The sequence below is a fragment of the Bradysia coprophila genome, unplaced genomic scaffold, assembly GCF_014529535.1.
Source record: "Bradysia coprophila strain Holo2 unplaced genomic scaffold, BU_Bcop_v1 contig_324, whole genome shotgun sequence".
NCBI classification, from domain to species: Eukaryota; Metazoa; Arthropoda; class Insecta; order Diptera; family Sciaridae; genus Bradysia; species Bradysia coprophila.
Window position 1 is genome coordinate 106,910 of NW_023503584.1, and position 24,745 is coordinate 131,654.

The 24,745-nt window shown below is 39.6% G+C and overlaps 2 protein-coding genes across 2 annotated transcripts; both read left to right on the top strand.

The window, feature by feature from the left end:
* Window positions 1-3,121: 3,121 nt before the first annotated feature.
* LOC119079268 lies at window positions 3,122-15,346 on the top strand. Its single transcript, XM_037187046.1, has 5 exons — window positions 3,122-3,297; window positions 3,580-4,026; window positions 6,104-11,774; window positions 12,182-12,979; window positions 13,038-15,346. Exons 2-5 carry the CDS (start codon window positions 3,610-3,612, stop codon window positions 15,206-15,208), a joined length of 9,057 nt encoding a protein of 3,018 aa, XP_037042941.1. The 5' UTR covers window positions 3,122-3,297; window positions 3,580-3,609; the 3' UTR covers window positions 15,209-15,346.
* A 3,565-nt stretch (window positions 15,347-18,911) lies between these two features.
* Window positions 18,912-20,767, top strand: LOC119079269. Its single transcript, XM_037187047.1, has 4 exons — window positions 18,912-19,360; window positions 19,680-19,726; window positions 20,262-20,484; window positions 20,552-20,767. The coding sequence occupies exons 1-4, from the start codon at window positions 19,114-19,116 to the stop codon at window positions 20,668-20,670; spliced, it is 636 nt and encodes a 211-aa protein (XP_037042942.1). The 5' UTR covers window positions 18,912-19,113; the 3' UTR covers window positions 20,671-20,767.
* The last annotated feature ends 3,978 nt before the right edge of the window (window positions 20,768-24,745 follow it).

Genomic DNA, 24,745 nt, shown 5'->3' on the forward strand with positions numbered 1-24,745 from the left:
CAAGCAAAAGTGATTATAGTGGTCAGCTGCAGAAAGTACTTTATTTTGCATGAAAATAATTTTACAGTGTTTTACAGTTTACAGTCGTTTGACTGGCTCTGAGCTTAACCGAAAAACAAAAATCCAGATAATTGCAGATTATTATCGGTTATGATCGACAACTTGAGTGGACTTAACAAAAAGGTGGTTTTGGTAGAATATCAGCCCTAAAACGCACTTTAGGAGTGATTTTTGGGGTCTGAGGGTGAGTTTTGTCTATAATTTATATCTCTCGATGGATGTAACTGAAAATTCTGAAAAAATTCTCTAAAAAATGTTTGTGTGGGGAGTAGCATCTGAATAGGGTGTGTGTGAAAAATCTAAAAAAAATTACATAATAACTCCTTTTATTTTTACAAGGAGTCAAAAAAACCTGAAAAAAAAATCTCCGATGTTACACTCCATACACACACATTTTTTGAGAATTTTTTCAGCTTTTTACGTCAACACCCAAGAGAGAAATAAATGAAAAACAAAATTCACATTTTCGTCAATAGCTCCACTATAACTCCATTTTGGAGTTTCATACTACACTAATAGTACATTTCATACCTAGGACTAAAAGTCTTTTTTAGCGTGTGAGAAGTTTCCAGACAGAGGCCGAAGGTGAGGTCTGGAATCGAATACGCTAAAAAAGACTTTTAGTCCGTGGTACGAAAAGTATTTTTCATATTGGACGGAGTCGCACTTTTCGGGTCCTAGGTATGAAAAAGTAGTTCTAAGACCCTTCGAATCATCGGCTTTTAATGCTAACCATTTCGTAAAGCCGCTCACGTTTCTCAGAGCCGATCAAACGACTACAACCGAAATTAATTTTTATTCAAAGCGAACGCAGTAACACATTCGTGGTCGTTATTGCGGTCGTAAATTTTTTTGAAAAGTATTTTGATAAAAAGATATCATCAAAAATGAAATACGTGACACGCAATGTATGCTACAATTTTAGCTAAGTACCGATGCCTCTTAAGGAGGAAAAAAAAGTGTACCATTGCGTATATTAGAGCCATCTGCACATAGCATAAAATGTCGTAGATCCCATTATAGTGTAACCCATTATAGCACAATGTATTTAGTTATAATATTTGTTGGTTCATAATATAATTCGTTATACTTTACGCAATAAATTATTTCAAACATAAAGTGTTATCAAAAGTATGAAGTCATTTTAGCGAAAGAAATGCCTTTGACCGTCTTAGATGTACGATTAAGAAAGAAATTAACAATTCCCACAAGTCAACCAGTGATCTTACTGCTGAAATAAATTGTTGCCATTTGTAAGGATTTGGGCTCACTTCCCAATATTTAAGTCTCGTCAATCAATCACTCCACTGATAAAGTGTATACCTAAGACGCCTTGCCCAGCCTATGTAATACTCTTATCATTATTTTCGTCGACAAAGCAAGTTTTCAACGATAACTAAAAAGGAACGTAGGTGTAGTTCGACTCAAAACAAACGAATACATTTAAATTGCTTGATCAGCGAATTTAGTTTGATGAGAAGAAGTAACACTGATGTGTGGTTCTGGTTACTTGTTTGTTAGTTTATCCGATGTTTACGTTTCATTCTCATAGAATAAAAATCTACTAACCCTTGTCGGACAATCGCAATATAATTTATCAAATTGCTGATGTTTCAACGATTTTTTAACATTTGTGGGAAAATTTCTATTTGTTCGATTTTTTATTTTTTATGTGGAGAAAATAGGAAATTTCTCCACTGAATATGTGACGCTGCCTTTGTTTTTAAAATGTTATTATTACGCATGAAAAAGCGTCGTGTTCACTACGGCGAAAAATAACAAATTCAAACTTCAGAGCGAAGCGAGGGCAGCAATTTCACTCGAGTTGGAATTTCCGACTTTTTTCCGAACAAAGCACAACATTCTTCACAATGCAGACGAGAAAATAGCTATTTTTTCACCTCAACTGAAACTTCGGGAGCTCTTGTTGTGAAAAACATTGTGCTTGCCTCGGGAAAAAAACGTCGGAATTTTATTTTTCTCAGGTGGCTTGTGGCTCTGGCAACAAACAACACCATCGAAATTAAATTTCCCTGTTTTACTCTTCTTCTCTCGATGAACAAATAAGCCCATTTCCCATTTACCGTTTTTCTCCACGAAACAATAGTTATTTACGCATCTGTTTTGGACGGAGAACGAAGTGAGGGCGACAAGAGAAAGTGCCTAAGATCTACCGTCCACAACAGTTACGTATACAAATTTTCAGCCGAGTGACCACATTACGAGAAAAATTCTGTAATTTTATCCCAAGGCATGAAATAGTTAAAAAACATTAATTTACCATACCATTTGTGAAAACATAAAGAATGTGACAGTTATAGTGCAACAAGTTCAATTTTCTCCCCATTGGAGAGAAAGTGCTGCACTTTTCTCACCAGAAATGCCAGTCGATAATATGCAAATTTTTTTGAGTATCTGTTTTGGACTATTGATTTTAGGCCTTTTCGCATGTAGTCCTCACTTCGGTCGACCTACAACTCCCGAAATTGCATAAAATCAATCGTCCGAAACAGATTACACAAATAACTATTACGTATCTGTGGCGGACTGTAGATTCTAGGCAATTTCGCGAGTTGTAATACGAACTAAGTGAAGTGCTTAAAATCAACCGTCCATAAGAGGATATGTACGCTTATAACTTTAAATGCCGAGGGCCATGAGAAAAATTCTGTAATTTGTGCCTGAGGCATGAAAAACAAATTCGCTCATACGCAATGTATTACTACTTTTTCATGCCTTGGGCATAAATTACGGAATTTTTCTCGTAGATTAGGCCCTCAGCATGAAGAGTTGTATACGCATCTGTTGTGGACAGTTTATTTTAGGCACTTTCGCTTGTCGCCCTCACTTCGTTCGAGCTACAACTCGCGAAATTGCCTAAAATATACTGTCCACAACAGATTACGTAAATAACTATTTCTTCAGAGGCATCAATAACAAAGCACCCGCAGACTCTCTTTGCAAAGCTCTCTCGTCTTTGTGTTAACGTCCGATTTCTTTCTCTCTAAGACCGACTAGGCGGCATACGAATATGTACTATTCAATTTTCGCATCATTCGCAAATGGTCGTGCTAACCTATCGTTACAATCTGATCGCGTCGAAAAATAATTGTTCTTGTGCTGTGCATTCGCAGTGAATTTGTGTATAAACTTTGCTTAGATATCATCATATCCTTCGCAGTCTGCTCTACTATTTTAATTGTTTTTTTTTGCAATAAGGGACGCATTTGTAAGAAGGTGAGAAAATGTGGTTATGATGTGTGCAAGTTTGTTGAGTTGACAGACTCGTATGAATACAGTTGATCTGTGTAACGGTAAAAATTAAGGATAGAAGTGGTACAAGGAACATTTGCATTGACCATTTAAAACGAATAGAGTTTTTCTTTGTTCACGGTCAACATACACTCATACTTATCCGTAAATGTTGAGGTGTTCCAATTGTACTTCTTTTAGATTGCAAATTGCAAAGGGTCCTCTGAACCGGCGATTTTACGTTCCTTTCATTTAATTCTGTTCCAGTGTGCGAGTTTTCTGTGCACCTACCTAAAAATGAGTCCATCAGCAAAGAAAGCGAAACGCAGCGATCAACAGGAGTATGAAGATCTGGTGAAACATGTGGTCTTGCCTCGGGTACTACCGCAGGAAAAAAGCCCGGATCTACATGGCGATGAAATTCATTTGATGGTCATCATGGTCAGAAATGTCGAGCGCCTGGCTAAATATCTGCCGGAAAATACTGTCGGAATGTTTCAGCGTCTGAAGCGTGTCCATCAAACGCGTTCGGGAGAATGCATCGCACGTGAAATTAATTCATTGCAGTCTGGCGAAACATTTGCCATGTTCATTCGACGTCAAAACTGTGCATTTATGGTACATAAAACGGCAATGGGAAATGACGTCGTTGTGGCTACGTTTCCTGGAAATCTTCATCCAAAAGAAGTTTACGGACATCAAAGTGATATTGAGGTATGTGTTGCTAACGATTTTCAACAATTGTTTTTGCTTGGGCAGTGTTAACGCGTCTTATTTTATACCCTTTATGCCTAAAAAAAACTATTTATGGAACTCACTGAGCGAATTCGGTAGTTTCGCCACAATACATGAACCAGTCACGTATTCATCATTACCATACAAGTGATCGACAAGTGGCGACTTGATCACAGATTAAATTTGCGTTTAGTTGGAAGAAAGTAACAAATGGCTGAATGGCATGTTTTGTAGGTGTTTTCGAGTAATTCACTCACTGAATAGATTGTGGATTTGAGCACCATTTAACAGGACTCTCAATGATTGACGCTGTCGGCAAGTCGGTCACTTCTGTCACTTCATCGAACAATATTTTCATGGACAATGTGACCAAAAATTTAATTTCCTAACAAATGATTTTGACTTTTAAATTTCGTATCTCAAAAGACCGACTTGAAGGCAGTGCCATCGCTGATTTTTGCTCTCCACAATCTATTGCAAAAAACGTCACGAATCGTGTGAAAATGTCGATTATTAACCCGAGGTGAATCATTTCAGCACCCACTTATCACGACATTTAGAAACAAAACACTTCCCAGAGCACTCCTTGCGCGTCTCGTAACTACCAACTTTTTGGTCGTGTTGTTTTTTCGTAAAAATTTATTCAATTTTGCTGGAAAAGTGAAGAATTTTTGTAATTTTCAAAGATGAGAAATGTATAGGTAGAAGACACGACGGGAAAATCATTATTTTCACTTATTTCATTGGGAGATCAATCGATTTAAGAATTCTACGAAATTGCACTTGGGTGGTTATTTTGAAAATTTGAAAACTTCACAGGTTAGTGCAGGTATTCCCAAAAAGTGTCCCGGAAAATTTATCAACTTTGAGACCATTTTTCGTGTCATTAATTGTTTTATAGGTCCTGCTTGTCGATGAAAATATTTCTGTGACTGTATTAAGGGTAATCAACGACGTGCGTTGGGGTAATTCATTAGGCCTGCTCAGATTCCGGGGATTGTGGGATTATTGTACTTTTCTAGTTAGAAGAGAGGAGAATAATGGTGTGGTGTTGAAGAATTTCGCGCCACATCATTCACAATAACCCACAAGAATACATTTTCCTTATACGAAATGTGTCATTTTGTCAATTATTGTGAATGACGCGGCGCGTCTTTTTTACTGATCTAACCAACGCTTTTTGTACAAATACCTCGCTCCTCATGCCTAAAATATTTTTTTTAATTTCCGGACCAGAAAAACACCTATTTAGCCCAACATCCCACAGTCCCCGATATCTGTGCAGGTTTAGTAATTCATCTAAAATAATGTCTAATGCTGACGTTACTACCGCTTCTTTGATATTTCTTATGTTTTTTTACCATTTTTTTTTGGTTTACATATGAATTGTTGACAAGTTTAGAAACACCAGAGGTAAGTTTTTCAAAACATGTGGATTCATGGCCCACTGTCTTCTCCATCCTATCACTATATTAACATGGTTAATCAGTTAATCACCAACATGATTCTGGTGAATACGCACAGTTAATCAGTGATTTCACGATTTATTGTAGTTTTGAGACGATTCACCCGGTGAAATACTGATTAATCACTGATTCGTCATCATGTTAATCACGTCAATAAAAAAGAGTGGTTTCCCCCTCGATATAAATGAATAATGGAATTATAATGGAAAGGTCTTTAGTGCCTAAGTCATATTTTACAGTTTATCAACTTATTAGAGAGTAGAAATAAGATCTTAAAATCTCATGCATGTGGCCTTAATACCTTCTTCTATAATGTATGTAATCTGACTTCAAATTCATGAGGCTTGACAGGAGCTGCTCATTTGCCAAATCTTTTACTTCATCAATGCAAACTATAAACAAATGCAATTACCAAATTTGGCTTAGTGACCATAACAAATTACCAGTCCACAAAAGAGTTTGGCCAGCACCTGGGCCTTAGGGTTCATTAGAAGCACAATTTTAAGCCTTTTCGGCAATTTGCTTTTCTTCGATCAAAATACCCGCAGTGCGCACAAATATCTTACATCTTTTCCGTTCTATATTCACAGTTCAATTATCCCGTACAAGCGTTGAAGGCGCCACTTTCGAAGATGCTGCTTTCGCAAGAATTTGCCGACGAGCTGTGCTTCTTGTATCAGGATCAGCCGATTGAGACGAAGAATCGAAACTACGTACACAAATGGCTGATGACAATATTAGCCGATGAATCGAGTACAACGGCAGATCAATTCCCAAAAATAACCAAGAAAATTCGAGATGAAGTGCTGGGCGAAGGGAAGTCGAACTATTTTCGCCGGTCGAGCTTCTACATGTGCTTGAAAGTATTTCTACAGCACAGTCTCACCATGGAATTGGATCACGAACGTGCGAAGATACTGTACAAAATTGTGATGCTGCAGTTTCACAATTGCATCATGGACGTGTTCACTACAGGAGTATATGAAACGCTGAACATTGATTTAATGTCGGAAATAATGGCTAAATCGGCCCGTCGCATTGAAAAGCTTGCCGAGCTGATGAAAGGAGGAGAAGGTGCTGAATTCGATCGTGTGTATGCTGCAACCGTTGCGGAGTCAAAACAAACCATCGCAAAGATTCGATTGAAAATGGACGAACAAATTGGAAGACTGCAAAATGATTACGAAAATAAAGCCAGACTGGGGCCATTGACGGAACTTGATTTTCCAGCCGATATATACCAGAGCATTCCGAAGTTGATGGGACACATAGAGAAACGTGGAAAAGAAACGGTTTTCGACTGCAGTCAATCTGGTCTTCGAGTTCATCCACAATATTATCGTCATTACATGGATGAACTGCACAATCCCGATGTAACGAAATTCGGATCCTCATACGACGAAATTGAAGTGAATTTGATACTGAGCGACTTCGAAAATTTCATTTTATATAATTCAAGCTCGACGGACACATGTTTCGGGTCAGATTTTCTGCGAACTTTGTCGTATGGATATGCATCTTGTGCCGAGAGATTCTACGAAGGCGACCAAGTTGGCACGAGCAAAATGGTACTTGTGCGGCTAAAGTTGATCGCCATGTTGGACGCAATTGCTGTGAAGACTCATCCACTATTCGCTGACCACCACACATCGATTAACACGAAAATATTTGAAACACTACTGCTGCCTCAGCGCACAGACATGCAGATCGCCTTTGAGCTGGAGCAATATTTCAACTCTCGAAATAAGGCTATTGGGCCAGGTTTGATCAGCGAGCGAAGTGTCACTCTAACATCTTTCACAGCTAAATTCGCGGCGCAGAATTCGAAAATGCAAGGACTGCTGAAATATATTCTTGCCATGGGTGAAGCTGAAGTTGAAAAAAAGCGACAAGAATGGAATACCAAACGAGCCGAAGTGGAGCGGCTGCGAGACCAAGCTAGTAGAAAGACTCATGAATATTACACTAACAATAAAGGATATTCGTCTCATTCCGGGTTTTGTGACCTATGCCAACTGAACAACCGGATAAAGAGCATATCAATGACACAATATGAACGTCCTCTTCCACAATTACACTACGAACAAAACGCGGTCGTCTTTGAATTAATGGCACCTATCGAAATCACTTGCTTAAGAGACGTACTGTTCAATTTTGCGAGTTATTGCCACGGTCAGAAATACCAGGCCACAGGAATCAAAGGAGACTGGGCTCAATATCACCAAATCAAGTGTCATAATCAATCGACGAGCGGATACACCAGTCTCGGAAGTACAACCAGTGCAACATTACAAACGTATCACGTGGACAGTTCATTTGAAAATTTTATAATCAAAAACGGCTATAACTGTACATTCCATGCGTCGCACATTCCTCTTGGCCTGACAATATCCATTGACTTCGTCAAAAAATCATGCACATTCAAACTAGATGATGAATACAGCGGCCTACAATGGTCTCTGACTGGAACGAGTCATACTCAAAATGAAGTCATTGCCCGGCAATCAGAATGTCCAGAAAGCATTTCTCTGCCCGAATTCAAGAACTTTGGATCGCTTCGTGCCGATGGCTGCCGACTGCAACTACGAAAACTGTACGCAATGGTGGAAACGGAAGCACTGTCATTCGAAACGACTTCGGTTTTGTCGTTACTCATGCAATTGCTTTGGGAAGCTGGTGTTAGCGGTGCCGATGGTCTTATTCGTGAATCGTTTACGGATTTCAACGATCCGACATTTGCTCACGCAATGATAGAGCTGCTTAGTGAATTCAGCAAAAAACAGAGCAACAACTGGCAGCACCCGAAGAAACTGCTGATGACGGTTTTCATCGCAGTTCGTGTATTTGAAATCAATGACGACGATAGTGTGGCTGATAGCATCGTCGTGCTGCTGGAGAAAATCCGATGCATTGCGTTAAAGTGGATCGATAGTATCGAAGGAGCCATCAATGACATTAAAACCCCCGATATATCAGCCGAACAGGAGCTACGCATGAAATTGGCACTTGTCGCTATCACTGGAGCCATCACATTTTTCGTACATTCTCGACACGCTCACTTTGCCAAAATCTTTACGCAACACTCCCATCGGGTGTGGTCACAGTTTGTCATCACATTGAACAGCAACGTTTTGTTGAATCCATCTACTGGTTCATGTCTACGGATGTTTTTGCGCACAGTTCGCAACACTGGTATCCACATCGAGGCAACGGTGCGATCAATGATGGAATGCAACCCGAAAGACATGCACGACATCGTCAAAAAACAGTGGAAACGCGCCGAGTCGGCTACGTTTGGAAACTACTATTTCTATCATCCGTTTCCGGAGGTGTTAGTGATGGAAGTGACTGTCAAAGGGGTGTTGAACTATGTCACGCTGGACATAATAACCGGCAGTTTTTTGGTCAATAATTTCCCAGTGGCGCGTCTACCGAGCCAAATCACACAAAGTGCACTTTTCCGACGAGTTTTCGGTACATTTGTCTTCGAAGTGCAGCCCGATTCTAACAAAAGTTTTTCCACTGTTCGACGATACAACAATTGCAGCTACGAGTTTGGATGGTTCGGCTCCGAAATTATCATAACTGAACGACGTGATGGAATTGAAATGGAATTGGTGCCACATGACATACTGAACGGCGATGTTCCGTATCTGCTGGTCCAAAATTACAGTCACTTCTGGAACAAGACCGACAATATCATCGAATTGCGACCGCGGTGTTTCACTCACAAGGAATTTTCACACGAAAGTGCCATCGAGTACAAGTTAGATCTGAACGTTCGGCTGTTGACTCACATTAAAACAAAGCGCCATCTGCTCGATATCAACAAGGGATCCTACAAGAAAATCGTCAATCAACTATCACGCCTGGAGACGTCGAAGTTCATTCACATCCTCATGGATACGCCTCAGATAGCGAAAGTGGAATTGGTTCGGATGCGGTTGAAATTCAAAGTGGACTGCACAACTCCCGAGCAATCGTACGATCTACTCTCCAACGAATTCAGTCGAATGCGAGTTAGTTGCATGCAAAATATCGGCACTTTGTACGGATTGCAGCATGGATTGCTGCTAGAAAGTGTCCCTGTCGAAGGAGCTCATTTGCCATCGACAAGAATTCTGATCCTTCCACACGGAGCAATTCACTCTACGGTTACCGATCCACATGTTTCGGTTGAAATTGACCTTGACGCAGATCTACGCAGCCCACCATTTCATCAGTACGAAGTTGATCAAATTTGTCGTCAGCTTAAGGCCAGCAACAGTAGTTATTCGGCCTGGTTTAATCTCGCGTATTTACACGCCGTCACGTCACATGGAGAAGTGGAACCATTCATCAAAATGTCGGGTACGGAGCGAGCACTGCAAATATTGCAATCGGGTTTCGCATGGTCATCGGCACCCTATGATAAAGAAGCAGCGGATGTGTTAGACATGATAGGCCGTTTGACACCGGAAAGAAAAGTTAAGGATTCCTTCCAGACTGTTGTTTGGCCAGAGTCCATTCCACCTCATTCGGCACAAGATTCATTTGTCTTCATCGCAACGAAATTACTGGAAGACAGTGCCCGTTTAGAAGGGTTACACTGTAGTACACCTAAGCAGCAGCAGTTAAAACTCGATAGCCAGTTGGAGCACAACAAACGGCAATATCTTCGGTGTTTGCCTTTACACCCGAATCTACGTGCGTCGGAAGAATTCATTTACCATGAAGTTCTGAGAACCACACAGGCGGAGCCAATTTCCAGCAGTAAGTGTCCTCATACGCAAAAGGTTTCGATTTTGTATCATCGATTTGCATACGCACGACCATCCGATTTTGATCTGAAAAGCTTTCTGAAATCTGGTTCGATGCTGGAGGGCGTAGTAAACAAGCCAGTAATTCCGAACCTTTTACACCATCAACACTATAAGAGTTTCGTGGATCTGTGGATTTCGTTGTATGAGTACGCTCGTAACCAATCGTTGAACTCTGAAGAATTTGGTTTGATTTGGAGCTTATTCGTTCATCAAGGACAACCGCTGGCACCAATATTGGCTTTACAATCCATTTTGATGGAATCGCATACTTTTCGGTCAATAGATCCACCGCCTATGAGCACGTTTCACATTGGTGAGGGAACATACAGTGCCGTTCGCGTATCGAAAATGCTGGAAGATTGCCACTCGAATCCTTACAATTACGACCACAAAGACTTCGACAGAGCTGCTTATGATTGTCGAAAGAGAAGCGCAATTGATACAATGACAAGAAGCGTAACGAGTCAATGGCCATGTGATAACGTGTCTTTGGACTTTTCATATGATAACTTCAACCTCTCCCCGGCCCGACGAGGAATCAACTCTCTCCTAAAAATTTGGAATGACAATCGAAAGCTAGACATCTTCATCCAGAAGGTTCAAAGTGCTTTAAATTCGCTAGCGCGATCTGCGTATGTCAATATTCCGCACTTTGGTTTGTACTCCAATCCACAACCATTGCATTGGCCAAGGTACGAGAGTGACTGGACGAACAAGATGCACGAGCAACTCGACAAATTTCCGGCTGACATCCAAGAAGCCGAACACATATGGAAGCATCGACAGAAGGATGGTAAATCGACGAACGAATGGTGGAACATTTTCGAAAGAATTGTGAACGGACCGAAGTCGCAACATTTGATCGATGCTGGTATTTATCCTCGAGTCGTTCCAAGTTTGGTGCTGCCAAAAATCGCTAATCGGACAGAGTCAAGTCCACTAAAAATGGTCATCGGTGCGTTAGCCATGGCAATGGTGCGCGAACAGCATGAAAAACGAATACAGATCTATTCCCAACGGCCAGAGCTCCGAGCAGCACTAGAAAGAGAAATCGAACACGAACCGCATATCAATTGGAATCCTTGTGACTATCCGGAATGGATACTGTTCGAGATCGAACAGAATCTGATGATTCGTCGCATTCAGATTGAAATTGCCAAACGAATGATAAATCCCCCGGACATTGGCACCAAGCACAGTGTAATGCAGTTAAATATGGGGGAAGGGAAGACTGCGGTGATTGTGCCAATTTTGGCATCAGTTTTGAGCGATGGTCAACAGGCCTGTCAAATAACCGTTTTAAAGTCGCTCTTTGCAACGAACCTAAAATCATTGCGACGATACTTGGGTGGTATGCTGAATCGAAAGGTTTACGTGTTTCCATGCAGACGGGATATGCCAATTGGACGATATGCTGCACGGATTTTGGACATTTATAACGAGTGCAAACTGAGGAAGGGTAAGTGAATCGGTCGATGAATCTTAAATGGCTGTACCAGTCCTCAGTCATGTACCAGTAGGCGGACACCTATATTGTGAAAGATTATGAATGAAGGAACAATTGGTAAACGACTACTGGTATGTACATCTCTGGCGACTGGTGCAGCCACTCTACTTGACTTGAAAAAGAAGCAGATCAAGCTAGGTCCCCTCCGAACGAATTGTTGTAATTCTTCAGTCTTTGTGTCTGTAATTGTGGTGGTGGTTCCATCTAATTACTGACTTTTACTTATTGACGAGCTTGTGGCTCGTGGGTAGCAAAGATTTTTACAATTTGTCATAGCGTGTAGGTGGGGTCTTCGTATGTTTCTCATTTTGAGTTCGCACGCGTAATAACGACTTAAAATCGCAATGTTCTTGTTTCAGGTGTCATCTTAACCTTGCCTGAATATCGCCTGTCCTTCCAACTGAAGATCTACGAATCGGTGAAAAAGTCGTGCCTTGCGGAAGCAGAGCAATTTCTGGCCGCACATAAATGGATAAACAGCAATGTACGGAGCATTTTGGATGAGTCGGATGCGATTCTGCATCCGAAATACCACCTTATTTACACGGTGGGCAACCAACAGCAGTTAGACGGTGGCTCATATCGATGGTTGGTGGTACAGTCGTTGCTGAAACGTGTTCCACATCATATGCGAGCACTAAATAAGCAGCACGGTCAGGAATACATCGAATTCGACGAGAATTATGTTCAAAATGGACATGTCTATGGAGCTCGTGCCGTCAAATATCGACCGGATGTGTTCACACCGTGCCGGATTTTGAATGAACGAGTGTATGATGAACTGAAAAAACTTCTTATCGAAGACTTCTTGGAAGGCCGCCTCAACATGGCTTTTCCAGAAATCACAGCCGAGGCTAAGAGAAATCTGCGACATTTATTAACCGAACGAAATATTGATCGGGAATCATTCGACGCAACGGTTGCCGACTTTTCGATAAGTGAGCGAAACACGATTATGATTTTGAGCGGACTGCTACGCTTTGAAGTGCTGAAACTGATATTGATGCGACGATGGCGAGTGAACTACGGGGTAAACGTATTTGGTCAACGCAAAATGGCCATTCCATTCAAGGCGAAAGATGTCGCGGCAGAAATGACTGAATTCGGTCATCCCGATGTTGCGATTGGCTTCACTCATTTGAGCTACCACTATTCGGGTAATCAGGAACTTCATCCAAGTCCAACCAAAACATTCAATGAATTTAACATTTTCAGGCCTGACCGACTGTCAGCTCAAGGAAACCTTCAAGATTCTGTCGGTTTCTCAGAATCCAGCTTCAATTTACGAACAATGGATTCAAAGTGTGCAGCCGGAACTGGTCGATGCTTCCATCCGAACTTACACAGGCGTAAATCTAAGTGATCCATACCAACGCGATACATTGCTGTTCCCCGTATTCCGTTTTAACATGCATGTTGTGGACTTCTGGTTGTCGAGCGTTGTTTTTCCTCGTGAAGCAAAAACGTTCGAGAAGAAATTGATGTGCACCGCTTGGGATTTGTGCAGCGAACACATGGAGCATCCGGTGACGGGATTTAGCGGAACAAATGACACGAAAAATATTCTGCCCATGCCCATTGCACAAAATGATCTGGCCGAGCTCGAGGATACAAATGAAAATGTTCGGAAGATACTGCTGCGTCAACGCTACGATTACCTACCAGCTAATGTGAGTGGAACAGAAATTGTGGAAAAATTGGCCCGAGATGGCATTCCAGTTCTATTGGACTCCGGAGCATTGATGCTGGAACTTAACAACAAGGAAGTCGCTGAGAAATGGTTGGAATTGACTTCGGATCAGAGATTCGATGCGGCCATTTACTTTGACCGAAATGATGTTCTGCAAACCATCGACCGCAACGGTATTGTCACCGAACTGGACTGTTCCGTTTATCGGGATAATTTGTCTCGCTGTTTGGCGTACTTGGACGATGTGCATACTCGTGGAACGGATTTGAAATTTCCGCTGGAATGGCAGGCATGTGTGACACTTTCCGGAAACATAACTCGAGACAAGACGGTTCAGGCTTGTATGCGAATGCGACAATTGGGTAGAGGTCAAAGAATCGTATTTTGGGCGTCAAATGAAGCCGATGTACGCATTAGAGGGGTTGCCAGAAAGCCACATGTGACGACGGAAGATGTTGTGCAATTTATTTGCAGCAACAGCGAAGCATTCGAAACGGATAACACGGTTCATTGGGCCACAGGTGCCTACAACTATACGCAAAAGTTAATCGCACACAAATTGCACGAGAGTTTGGGTGAGCAGCATTCACTGCAAAGCTTGTATGAACTTTGTGCCGATGACGAATTCGTAAGACTGGAAGAAATGTACGGAGATAAGGAAGAAGCGAAACTGGCTGACATTGCCTGGAATAAATTCGATCAATTGATTCAAGCGCATCGGAACGATGTTTCAAATTTCGCCGAAGGAATCAGAAAGGAAGTGAACGAAAAAATCTGCAAACAAGCATCGAATGTGCGACGATTCATCAAATCGTTGGATGAGGAACAAGAGAAAGAGTTAGAGCACGAGCTGGAAGAAGAACGACAAGTTGAACGTCCACCACCAATGAGTCCGGCTGTGCCGCATTTCGACAAAAAGCTACTGGAATTGGTTCTATCATCGGAAGGTGAAACCATATTAGCAGACTTACAGCATCGCAACGTGCTCCATTCATTATTTAGCAGCCTCGGCAACACACATTTGATACAAGACTATGCGAATGAAGCGGAAGCCTGGGCCGATCACCTATTCGTTACTGACGATTTTTTGCGTGTCCTCAGCCAACCGACATCGTCGTGTGACGAGTACCTGCGTCCGGTTTGGTGGATCGGCCAGATCCAAGTTAAGTTCAACAAAAGCATCGTCGTCTTGTTGAGCTCATTCGAATGTGACCGATTGAAAGCGGCGTTCAGAACGAGCGCTACCTCCGTTCTGTACATGTACCGGCCAAAGCTTAGTAAATTGCATAACAGATTGCTGCGGAAACGAAAATTGCAAATTACCGGAATGGTCAACCCTCCGTGCCTCAGTCTCTGCGATCAGGTTCAGATTGATATGTACTCCGGCTCGATGTATTTCGATGATGAACAGGAACAGGACGCTTACTGCAAATTTTTGGGTCTGATTCCACGGCCCAGAACGCCCGACCAAAATGCAGCATTTGAACGTGGACTGATCAAACCGAACGGATTCGTTCCGATGGAATACCGGAAACACTCGGCAGTTATTTCTGATGCTGTCAGCAGCTGCAAGTTCAACGGCAATCCAGTCGATTTGGCCATCAGAATTGTTCAGGCGCACCATTGTTCGCTGCATGAGGAGTCGCATGTGGCGTCGGTTCTGAAACGCGGAACTAAATTGCAAATATCAGACTAGCATGCCATGCGAATCGGGTCGGTTTTTGTGAAGAAACTTTTTTTGCCATTTCAACACTTTGTTCCTTTTCTACCCTTTGTAACTTTCATGTAAATAATCAACTGAAGAGACTTTTCATTAAACTTAAGAATATTCAGACGCTTCGATTTCTCACTCACTCCCTTCAACCATAAGAGAAATACTTCGCTGGGTCTCCACTAAATATTTCGGTTCATTAGGTAAGTTCAGGTATTTTATGCCAATAAGTTGATCATTCAACCTTCAAGGAAGCATGGATTTCCGCTGTTGCTACAAGGCCTCTAACAATTTTTATTGAGGCCAAGAAGAATGTGGAAACGACATTCTGGTAGGTCACACAACGGATGAGGGACTTGTATATCTAGGCGCGATCGCTGAAGACCCTGCCATTTTAAGTGACTTGAATTTCGACTCTGTGATTCCAAATGAATTAAATTTGACGAACGAAGGAGAAACGAACAGAGCCAACTAAAGATGAAATGGGTTATTGTCAGGTAATTAAACGATTCTTTGTGTTAGGGAAGATAATATCGATTTACGAGTTTTAAATGCTGAGTTGTGCGAATAGTCAAATAAAGACTATTCGCACAAAGTGCCATTAGTCTTTATTTGACTACTCGCACAAAGTGCGATTAGTCTTTATTTAACTATTCGCGCTTTTCAAATAAACAGAAAAGCTTCGTATGATGTAGTTAATGATACTAGCATTGACTTAATAGTTATTTATCTACCAAGGTAGGTATGAAGGTATTTTTTCGCACTAGATGTCGATTGTCGACCCGAGGCGAAGCCGAGGTCGACAAGACGTCGTGTGCGAAAAAATACCGGCATACCTACCGTGGTAGATACAACGTTTTTCGCAATTTCGGGCCATGCCATAATCACCTTTCCAATGCAAAACATGTCCTACATTTTGTCCCAAAATTCTTGTGTATACAGAAATTCATTTGAACGATCAAGAAGGCTGCATTATAATACACATTGCAATGTGATGTAAAGAGACGCGTTGAATGAAATCGAGTAGTCAATGCTTAGTATGTACGCTTCAACAATACGTTCGGTATAATTGTGTTACTCTATAGCCGAATGGCTATAGTCGCTGCTTTGTGTTCAAAAACCTTTTGGTGTCGACGGTTCGATTTCTGGTCAATGCAAGATTTTTATTTATAAAAATTTAGCCTTCGTTGAAGGTAATAGGTTCTTTAGCGTGCGAAAAAAAGTTGATATCGCACTGCGTGCGAAAAAAAGTTCATATTGTTCTGTGTCCGGGAATACAGTGAAATAAATACCTTCAAAACGACATTAAATGGACGCATGGAAAGGTGATGATTATGGACCGGAATTGCGAAAATCATTCAAATGAAACCGTTGATGTTTCGAATGATGTTTTGACATTACCTTCTACAAACATTTTCAACGCCCTCTACTTCAAATACTTTGTAAAAGGAAGCCGCACTATACTCTACAAACACTTTTTTAAAGGAAGCAACACTATACTCTGCAAACACGTAAAAGGGAATATAACTCTCATCTACAAGCAATTTGTAAAAGTAAGCATCACCCTCCTCTACAAACACTTTCTAAAAGGAACCCGCACTATGCTCTACAAACACTTTTTACTAAGCAACACTCTACTCTGCAAACACTTTGTAAAACGAAGCAGCACTTTTCTCTACAAACTTTTTATAAAATCCTTCTCTGCACTTTTATTAAAATCCAATATGGCCACCGACAGCCATTTTGTTAGGAGACCGGAAATTTTACCGACGCTTTACATTCGTTAATACCTTTCAAACAAAAAAAAAATCATGAAATTCGGTCAAAATTTACTCGAGATATTGACAAAATACTCCACGTTCACTGTACGGCCGAGTAGCCAGATAAGAGCTCACTCCAAGAGACCTAGCTCACGCTCCGGAGAACATAATTTCAAAAACTTTTTTTTCCCTGATTGGTACGGTCAATACCTATCTAATAAAGCTAAAACAGACGAAATATGTTGAAATGTGGCCGACGTTCAAGCAAAAGCTGCTTGCCGCCCTGTGCCTGTTTCACACCAATGGGTCTAACTCACGAGTCGGTCATCCGATTTCCATAAACTTTTTTTTTGTCGATCGGTATTGTAAATACCTTTTATTTGACGTATCACTTACAAGTTTAACGTTTAAATGTCCGGAGATATCTTCGAAAAACCGTAAAGCACTTATTGGGGTCCAGCTCGGGAGGGGTCAATCCAAAATCACTCATCTTCGAGCTTAGCCTGTCTTTTGACATTACCAAACGGGAAAAAAAAGAATTTTCAAAATCGGATGCGTTTTACTCAAGTTATCGTGCAGACGGACAGACGGACAGACGGACATCTTTTTTTTTCACTGATTTGGCATCTCTAGACAACCACAATAGATTTCCCCTTACTCAGGGAGTCCAATTCGACGTGTTACGGACGTATGCGTAAACGCATTTTTTTTTAATTATTGCATTTATTTTATCATTCCTTGAATATCACACTGTGTGTAATACAATTATTATAAGACCCCAGTACTTCGTACGGGTCTAAAAAGTTTTTCAGTCTAGTGAAAAAGTGCGAATAGTCAAAAAAAGACTAATCACACTCTGTGCGAATAGTGAAGTAAACACTATTTGCACAAAGTGCCATCGAAATCAAGCGAAATCTGAATGTCCTTCAGCTAGAACAAATTCAAATGATTGGCCACCCCTTGTGTCTACTTTCATTGCCTTATGGTACTAGAAACGTGGATGGCTTTAATTTCAATTTCATACAAAGCTATGTGCACAAAAATTGTCGCTGATCTCACTCGTTTACGTGGGGGGGATTGATGAACCTCTGTTAAGAGAGTCGATATTAGCAAGGTTCTGAAAGAACCAGGTTAAGACAACTCTGAGTTGATCACGAAGGCGGTGACACACAAATTGAGAAGTTTATATGAAAAAGGCAACGTAACAAAAACAAAATTCCAAATTTTCCTAGAAAACATTTTCTTCAAGTTGATTTCACACACAATCTGTACTGAGTGCGGTTATCGATTTCGGTGTCAACCGCCTTCGTGGCTGTCTGAACCTGTTCTTTCAGAACCTTAGATATTAGTTTCTGACTAAATTCACGTTGAACGAATGGAATGAACAAAATGAATGGAAAAGTAAAAACTTTCGATGAACCGCATTTGGACAGATTATGCAAAATATTTGTTGTTTCATACAGTGAATCTTTACTAATCAATTGCATTTTTCTATTCATTCTGTAAACCCATAAATTTGTAACGAATTTATTGAGAATTTCTCTTTATGTTGTCACTGAGAGCAACATAAAGAGACATTCTCAGTAAATTTGTAGTGTGAAGTGACCTCACTTCATTCAAACATATGTATCTTTTATAGTGCAGAGTCGGCGTAATTCTACTTTTAACACTTCTTATGCATATAATGACTTTATTCGAAATCTTTGCGTATTTGCGAATTGAAGAAATTCTGTTGTTGCAGAATCGTTGCGCATAATTGTTGCGCACTCCCCCGAAGTCCATTCGCTGTAACATTTATCGGTTCATTTTTTTTATCGTATTTAGTTTATTTATTTATTTTAGCACACAAACAACAAATAAAAAGAATTTCGAGGACATATTGGTTCTCATTCCTCATTTCTGCTTCTCTCGCAGTTTTAGTTTATTTTAGAATTGAGTCGGTGCAGTATACATACAATATTTGGAACGCTCTGCTCATTTTAATAGAAAATTTACATTTTTAATTCTATATGGACTGAATAATGAATGATTGCTTGAACATTATTCGATCATCAGTGAACAAGAATTGAATCATTATATTGTGTGTTATTTCTCGAAAGTAGGACAAATAGACAAATTCCTTTATAGAATATGGATGGAAAAATGAAAGAGCCGGCGAAAGTAGAACAAATTATTTTACAAAATATGGATGGAAAAATTAAAGAGCCCATCCCGATTTCAATCAAAAAGTTCAATTACAAAATACCTGTGATCGAATCCGTGCCTATAATTGGTCTTAGAAATGCTACGATATTGATCGGAGTCATAGCAGCGATAACCAGTATTGGATCACTTGTATGGACTCTCATGCCACCCGTGAAACTGGCTGTAATACCGGGTAAGTTTTGTTGGCTTGAAACTCTTATTACGTCATCAGATCAGAGTTTTAAGAAATGATTGACTGATCATGAATGTGTAGGCTAATAACTTTCATCTGCTCTATCAGCAACGTACAAGCTTATTTATTCGGTGTTTTTAGAACATTTACCAATCCAATCTAAAGATGAGAAAACACAAATTCAAAATTCAAAATTCGTGACTATATCAACTGGTTATAATGACTGATAGCGGAAGAGTGATGGCATTTTCAATGACGTAATACGTTTAAATGAAAAACCCTCATAAACTCTGTTTCATTTCTATTCAATTTTCTTCAGCATTGAACTTGGTTTGGAGTATTCTTATGATCATTGGAGCTGTAACTGTGAGTATTTGACAAGAGAAATGTTAAAGCAACGCACTCCAATAACAGGCACAAGAACAGATTTTTTTAACGGTCATTTGGCCTCTTATTTTGTATGTAACGCAGTGACATATACCAACATAAAAAAGCTGAATTTATATGAAAATTTTGTACTACTGCGTCGTGGAGGTCTCCTAATTAAATTCTGTTCTCGTGCATTGGAGTGCATTGGCTAAGGGTATGCTTACAAGAATGCTATAACCGCTATAACGCAGTTTCAGTGACATGATGTTGCCAAGCGTTGTTGACAGTAACGTTTCAACAACGTTTCCAAAATGTCACATGCAGGGCCGTAGCTAGCTGGATTTCTCAGGGTGGGCCAAAGGTGGGCACGAAAAAAACATTTTTATATGGTAAAATTTAAGAAAAACCGTTAGTAGCTACGGTCCTGGTCACATGGAACGTTCAGTTGCATTGCTATATGCCATTGCGTGTGTTCATTGTTAAAACAAAAACTGGCTACGCTGCTAATTTGTATTATTTATCATATTAAAAGGGAAAACGGCAATTGATTTGGCCAGCACTGGCATCATCGGCAATTGGAGTTGCCATCCTGGTAGTATTTGTGATCATCGACGGATTAATTTTCTTGGTCTTAGTAGTAATTGAATGGAAATTCTCAGCATCAGTCTATCTTAAAGCGCTACTTGAAACTCACATAGATACACTTGACTGGGAATTTGTCCTATTCGAATTTTATTTACTCGTTTGTCTTGCAGGTATATATCAAATTAAAACAAATTTTGCTGTGAAATGCAGTAGTAATAATGAAATGTGTCTTTTCAGCGGTTGTTATAGGATTCTGGATTATTGTGTATTCAGAAGTCTCTGTGAAAACTCCTAAAAATGATGATAAGATTGAAGAAACCGAATACAAATTCGACTCATCTCCAATTGAACTTTGAGTTTTGATTGGAAAATTCTAGTTTTTCACAGATTTACAAGAAATGTATGAAATATTTTTGATAAACTTTGATGTTTTTATGCTTATGGAATTAAGGTTAAAAAATAAGCCAAATACGTACAGTAGTTCTTATGTTAATGAGTGTGTAATACATTTTATGGAATAAAAATTTACAATTCCCCCTTTCGCGATGTAATTTATTAAATTCCCGTTATTTTTTAATTATTTGTTAACCAACGGGAGAAAATGGGAAAAACAACCACGAGCGAAAGTTGGTGCTGTTTGAGGCGTTTATGGAATTTGTAGGGTCTGTCAAAGTTCACCGAAGGAGTAAAATTTCCAGATTTTACGAGATTTCGGGAACTCAATCTTCTTTAAAAAATCGAAAAACTGGTTTTATTTCGTTTTTAGATCATGCCTAGCATTCCCAGTACTAGTCTCATCAAATTTAGCTGCCAATGTTGCATAACATCTCCAAACTTTTCCATCTTTAAAAGTTTGGAAACTGAACGTGCAACGAAAATAGCGACGAAAAGAAAAACTTTTTTGAAACAATCTTTAAAATAACTTAACTTTTACCTCAGTTTTAAAATATCATTTTAAAGAAAAGTCGGAAAAACAGTGGGGAAAAACGTAAAAAATTTTCGTACTAAAAACTTTGAACCTTTAGCTTTCGTTTCAGCCCAATATCACCTGTGTAGCTTCGATTGCCGCTACACAGAAATTCATCAAAGTTACCTCTTCATCGAAAACTTCAACCGGAACTAGAGGTCACTTTTTTCAAAATCTCCTAATCGTTTTTAATCCCCAAATGCATATTTTGTCAATGGTAAAAATTCACGCTTTTATATCAAAATGCACCAAAATACAGACAAAAAATTACACAAACAACATACGGTCATTGACACGGCAGAGTAAAGTTAACCAGGCAGGAGCGCTGATTTGACTAGGGACCTGAACAATCTAGTAGCTCTATATTTTTTGCGAATAAAATTTTTCAATTTATGTCAGTGTTCATTTGAGTCATGATTTGAGTTCATTTTCATACAGTATATTAGGTTCCTTATTAGACGTTTCGAAAATGAACCGCTCCTGCCTGGTTTATTTTACGTTGCCGTGGTCGTTACACTCGTGTTTGTGCAATATACAGAAGAGTATTAATTCTCGGTATATTCACCGGTACCTTAATGTACTATTATTTAACGAAAGATCACCTATTTGTCTATGTAACACATTTTATCACATTAGCGTTCGGTAACGTTGAAACCATAACAATAAATTTTAATCACACACAAGACGCAAGACACCATCGATCAATTATTTTAATTCTACGTTTATTTACATAAATGAGCTGCACAAAATTCAACAATAAAATAATTTGCACCACACAATAGATCAGTGTCAAATAGCGGTTTCTTCTCTCAAAAAGGGTCAAATGAGTTGTCAATTTCACAAAGCTAACCTCAAAAGATGTTTCGTTCATAGAGCCGCCCCTTGAAATGTATGAAAATTTGTGTGGCGTCTCACCATCTGTAGAGAGATTACACAATACATAATAACACCACTAACACGAATGTACATGAGATACGTCGTTTATGAAATAGATCAGTCGTTACTTAAAACCTTTCTTGATAACATCACATGGCGCAGTTGGTAGGATCTATAAACTTAATTCTTCAAAGTTGCAAAGGATGAGGCTCAAGTTGTTGAATTATAATTTGAAGGTAGAATATGTTCCTGGGAAGTATTTGTACATAGCGGATTATTTGAGCAGAAACTATTTGAACACGGGGAATTATGGAGAAGATCCTGATTTTGTTGGTTCGGTGTTATCTATTAACGTGTCTGACAAAAGGGAGGAAGAATTTAGAACTGAAACTGCGAGGGATGAGGTTCTTGCTGTGGTTTCGAGATATTGTTTCAATGGGTGGCCGAATGATAAGACGAAGGTTCCGATTGGAGTTAAAAAGTATTTCGATATAAGGAATGACATTTTGATTGATAAGGGAATATTGTATTACGAAGATAGAATAATTGTTCCTTTTACGTTGAGGTCGACCTTGTTGTCGATGTTGCATGAATCGCATTTTGGGATTTATAAGACCCAAAAGCGTGCTAGGGAACTGTTTTATTGGCCAGGTATGAACTCGGACATTGAGGCGAGTTTGCAAATTCCAATTCGCGTGAGCCACTGATTCCGCACGATATTCCGGACTTGCCATTCAATAAAGTAGCGTGTGACATTTTTGATCATGAGAGCAGCGCCTATTTGGTGTTGATGGATTATTTTAGCAAATAGATTGAGGTTCACGGGATAAGGAATAAGAGTTCGAAAGAGATTACAAGAGTTTGGATGGAAATATTCTCTCGTTTTGGGAATTCCGCGGAGGATTATAGCTGATAATGTTCCGTTTGGTTCTTTTGAATGTCGTGAGTTTGCAAAGCGGTGGAACACTGAGATTGTTACAAGCTCACCACGGTATCCGAGGTCGAACGGTCTAGCCGAACGCGCTGTTCAGATAGCTAAGGGTATTTTGAAAAAGTCCAAATGTCAAGAGGAGTTCTTGATCGGTCTTTTGGAATACCGTAATTCTCCCACGAAAGATTTATTCCTTTCGCCTGCACAGTTGTTGTCCAATCGTAGGATGAGGACAAAGCTGCCCATTACTAGCAAATTGCTGCAGCCCAAAATCAATCACAATGCGCATGAATTAATCGTTAAAAAATCTTTAAATAATAAAAAGCAATACGATAAAGGCACTACAAAAAGGCCAAACTTCGAAATCGGTCAGAAAGTTTTTGTACAAAATCAAACCAACAAACAATGGAAACCTGCTGTGGTGGTTATGCCTCATTCCACGCCACGCTCATACGTTATTGAAGATGAGAATGGGACCATTCTTAGGCGTAATTCTAGTTTTTTGAGAAAAGATAAAAGATTTATGCCAATAATGAGACCAGTTAATAATGATGTTAATTTTTGTTTCAGTCCATCAACAACGAGAAGTGGAAGAGTATACAAAGGACATTGATCAAGTTGCATTATATCCGTTTTTTTTCTTCTATAAACTTAATTTTGTTATTTTCTAAAGTTAATTCAAAATGAAGAGGAATTTTGGTTTTGAAGGGAAGATGTAGAGAGATTACACAATACATAATAACACCACTAACACGAATGTACATGAGATACGTCGTTTATGAAATAAATCAGTCGTTACTTAAAACCCTTCTTGATAACATCACACCATCCAATACTTTTTTTGTTCGATTTGAGGTTAGTTTACGAGAACATTTTATTTATTCATCACAATGGCATGGAGTTCGCTACAGTTGAAAATCTAAAACATTGAATTTTGACAGAACAGCTAACTAAGCAATAGCCAACCATGATCAAACCATTGATTTATCGGCATACACTTCGCCACATAAACAATGAGTTTTGAAATAAATTAAAATGCACTTTACCATCACAGTTAGTAGGGTTAGTAGTGACTGTAATAGTATATTACTTCCGAGGTTCCAAGTTGTGTATTGGATAAGAGAGGTGGTATCATACACAGCGAAGTCAACTTACCGGGCGCTGATGTGATAAAAAGAAATTGATAGCACCAAGGCAGTTCTCAATGAAATTCGTAAGGCACACTGTGTGATTTTAGGCCTCCAAATTTCCAATTTCACAATCGGTGTGATAATGCTAGAGAGCTGCCTTGATCAATGACATAACCAATTGTGAAAATTGTTATCGTCACTACCGGAAAAATCAGCGATGGCGCTGCCTTCGAGTCAGTCTTTTGAGATACGAAATTTAAAAAGTCAAACTTTGTTAGGAAATTAAATTTTTGTCCATGAAAATATTGTTCGATAAAATGACAGAAGTGACCGACTTGACGACAGCTTCAATCATTGAGAGTCTAGTGAAGTGGTGCTCAAATCCACAATCTGTAGTGGGATAGACATGCCTTAATATTTTGTTCAAGGGGTGAAGCAGTACCTTAAATTTATGGTACCTACGTATTTTCGTACTTATTTTGAAATGTAGGCGCGAAAGAAATTTGCATTTTCACTCTTTTTGGTTT

Bases quoted from the DNA above. Each gene is read 5' to 3' on its own strand.
- LOC119079268 (XM_037187046.1), top strand. From the start codon at position 3,610: ATGAGTCCATCAGCAAAGAAAGCGAAACGCAGCGATCAACAGGAGTAT. The intron at 4,027-6,103 runs GTATGTGTTGCT...CTATATTCACAG, and splicing joins GACATCAAAGTGATATTGAG to TTCAATTATCCCGTACAAGC. The intron at 12,980-13,037 runs GTAATCAGGAAC...TAACATTTTCAG, and splicing joins TTTGAGCTACCACTATTCGG to GCCTGACCGACTGTCAGCTC.
- LOC119079269 (XM_037187047.1), top strand. From the start codon at position 19,114: ATGGATGGAAAAATGAAAGAGCCGGCGAAAGTAGAACAAATTATTTTA. The intron at 19,727-20,261 runs GTGAGTATTTGA...TCATATTAAAAG, and splicing joins TGATCATTGGAGCTGTAACT to GGAAAACGGCAATTGATTTG. The intron at 20,485-20,551 runs GTATATATCAAA...GTGTCTTTTCAG, and splicing joins TTTACTCGTTTGTCTTGCAG to CGGTTGTTATAGGATTCTGG.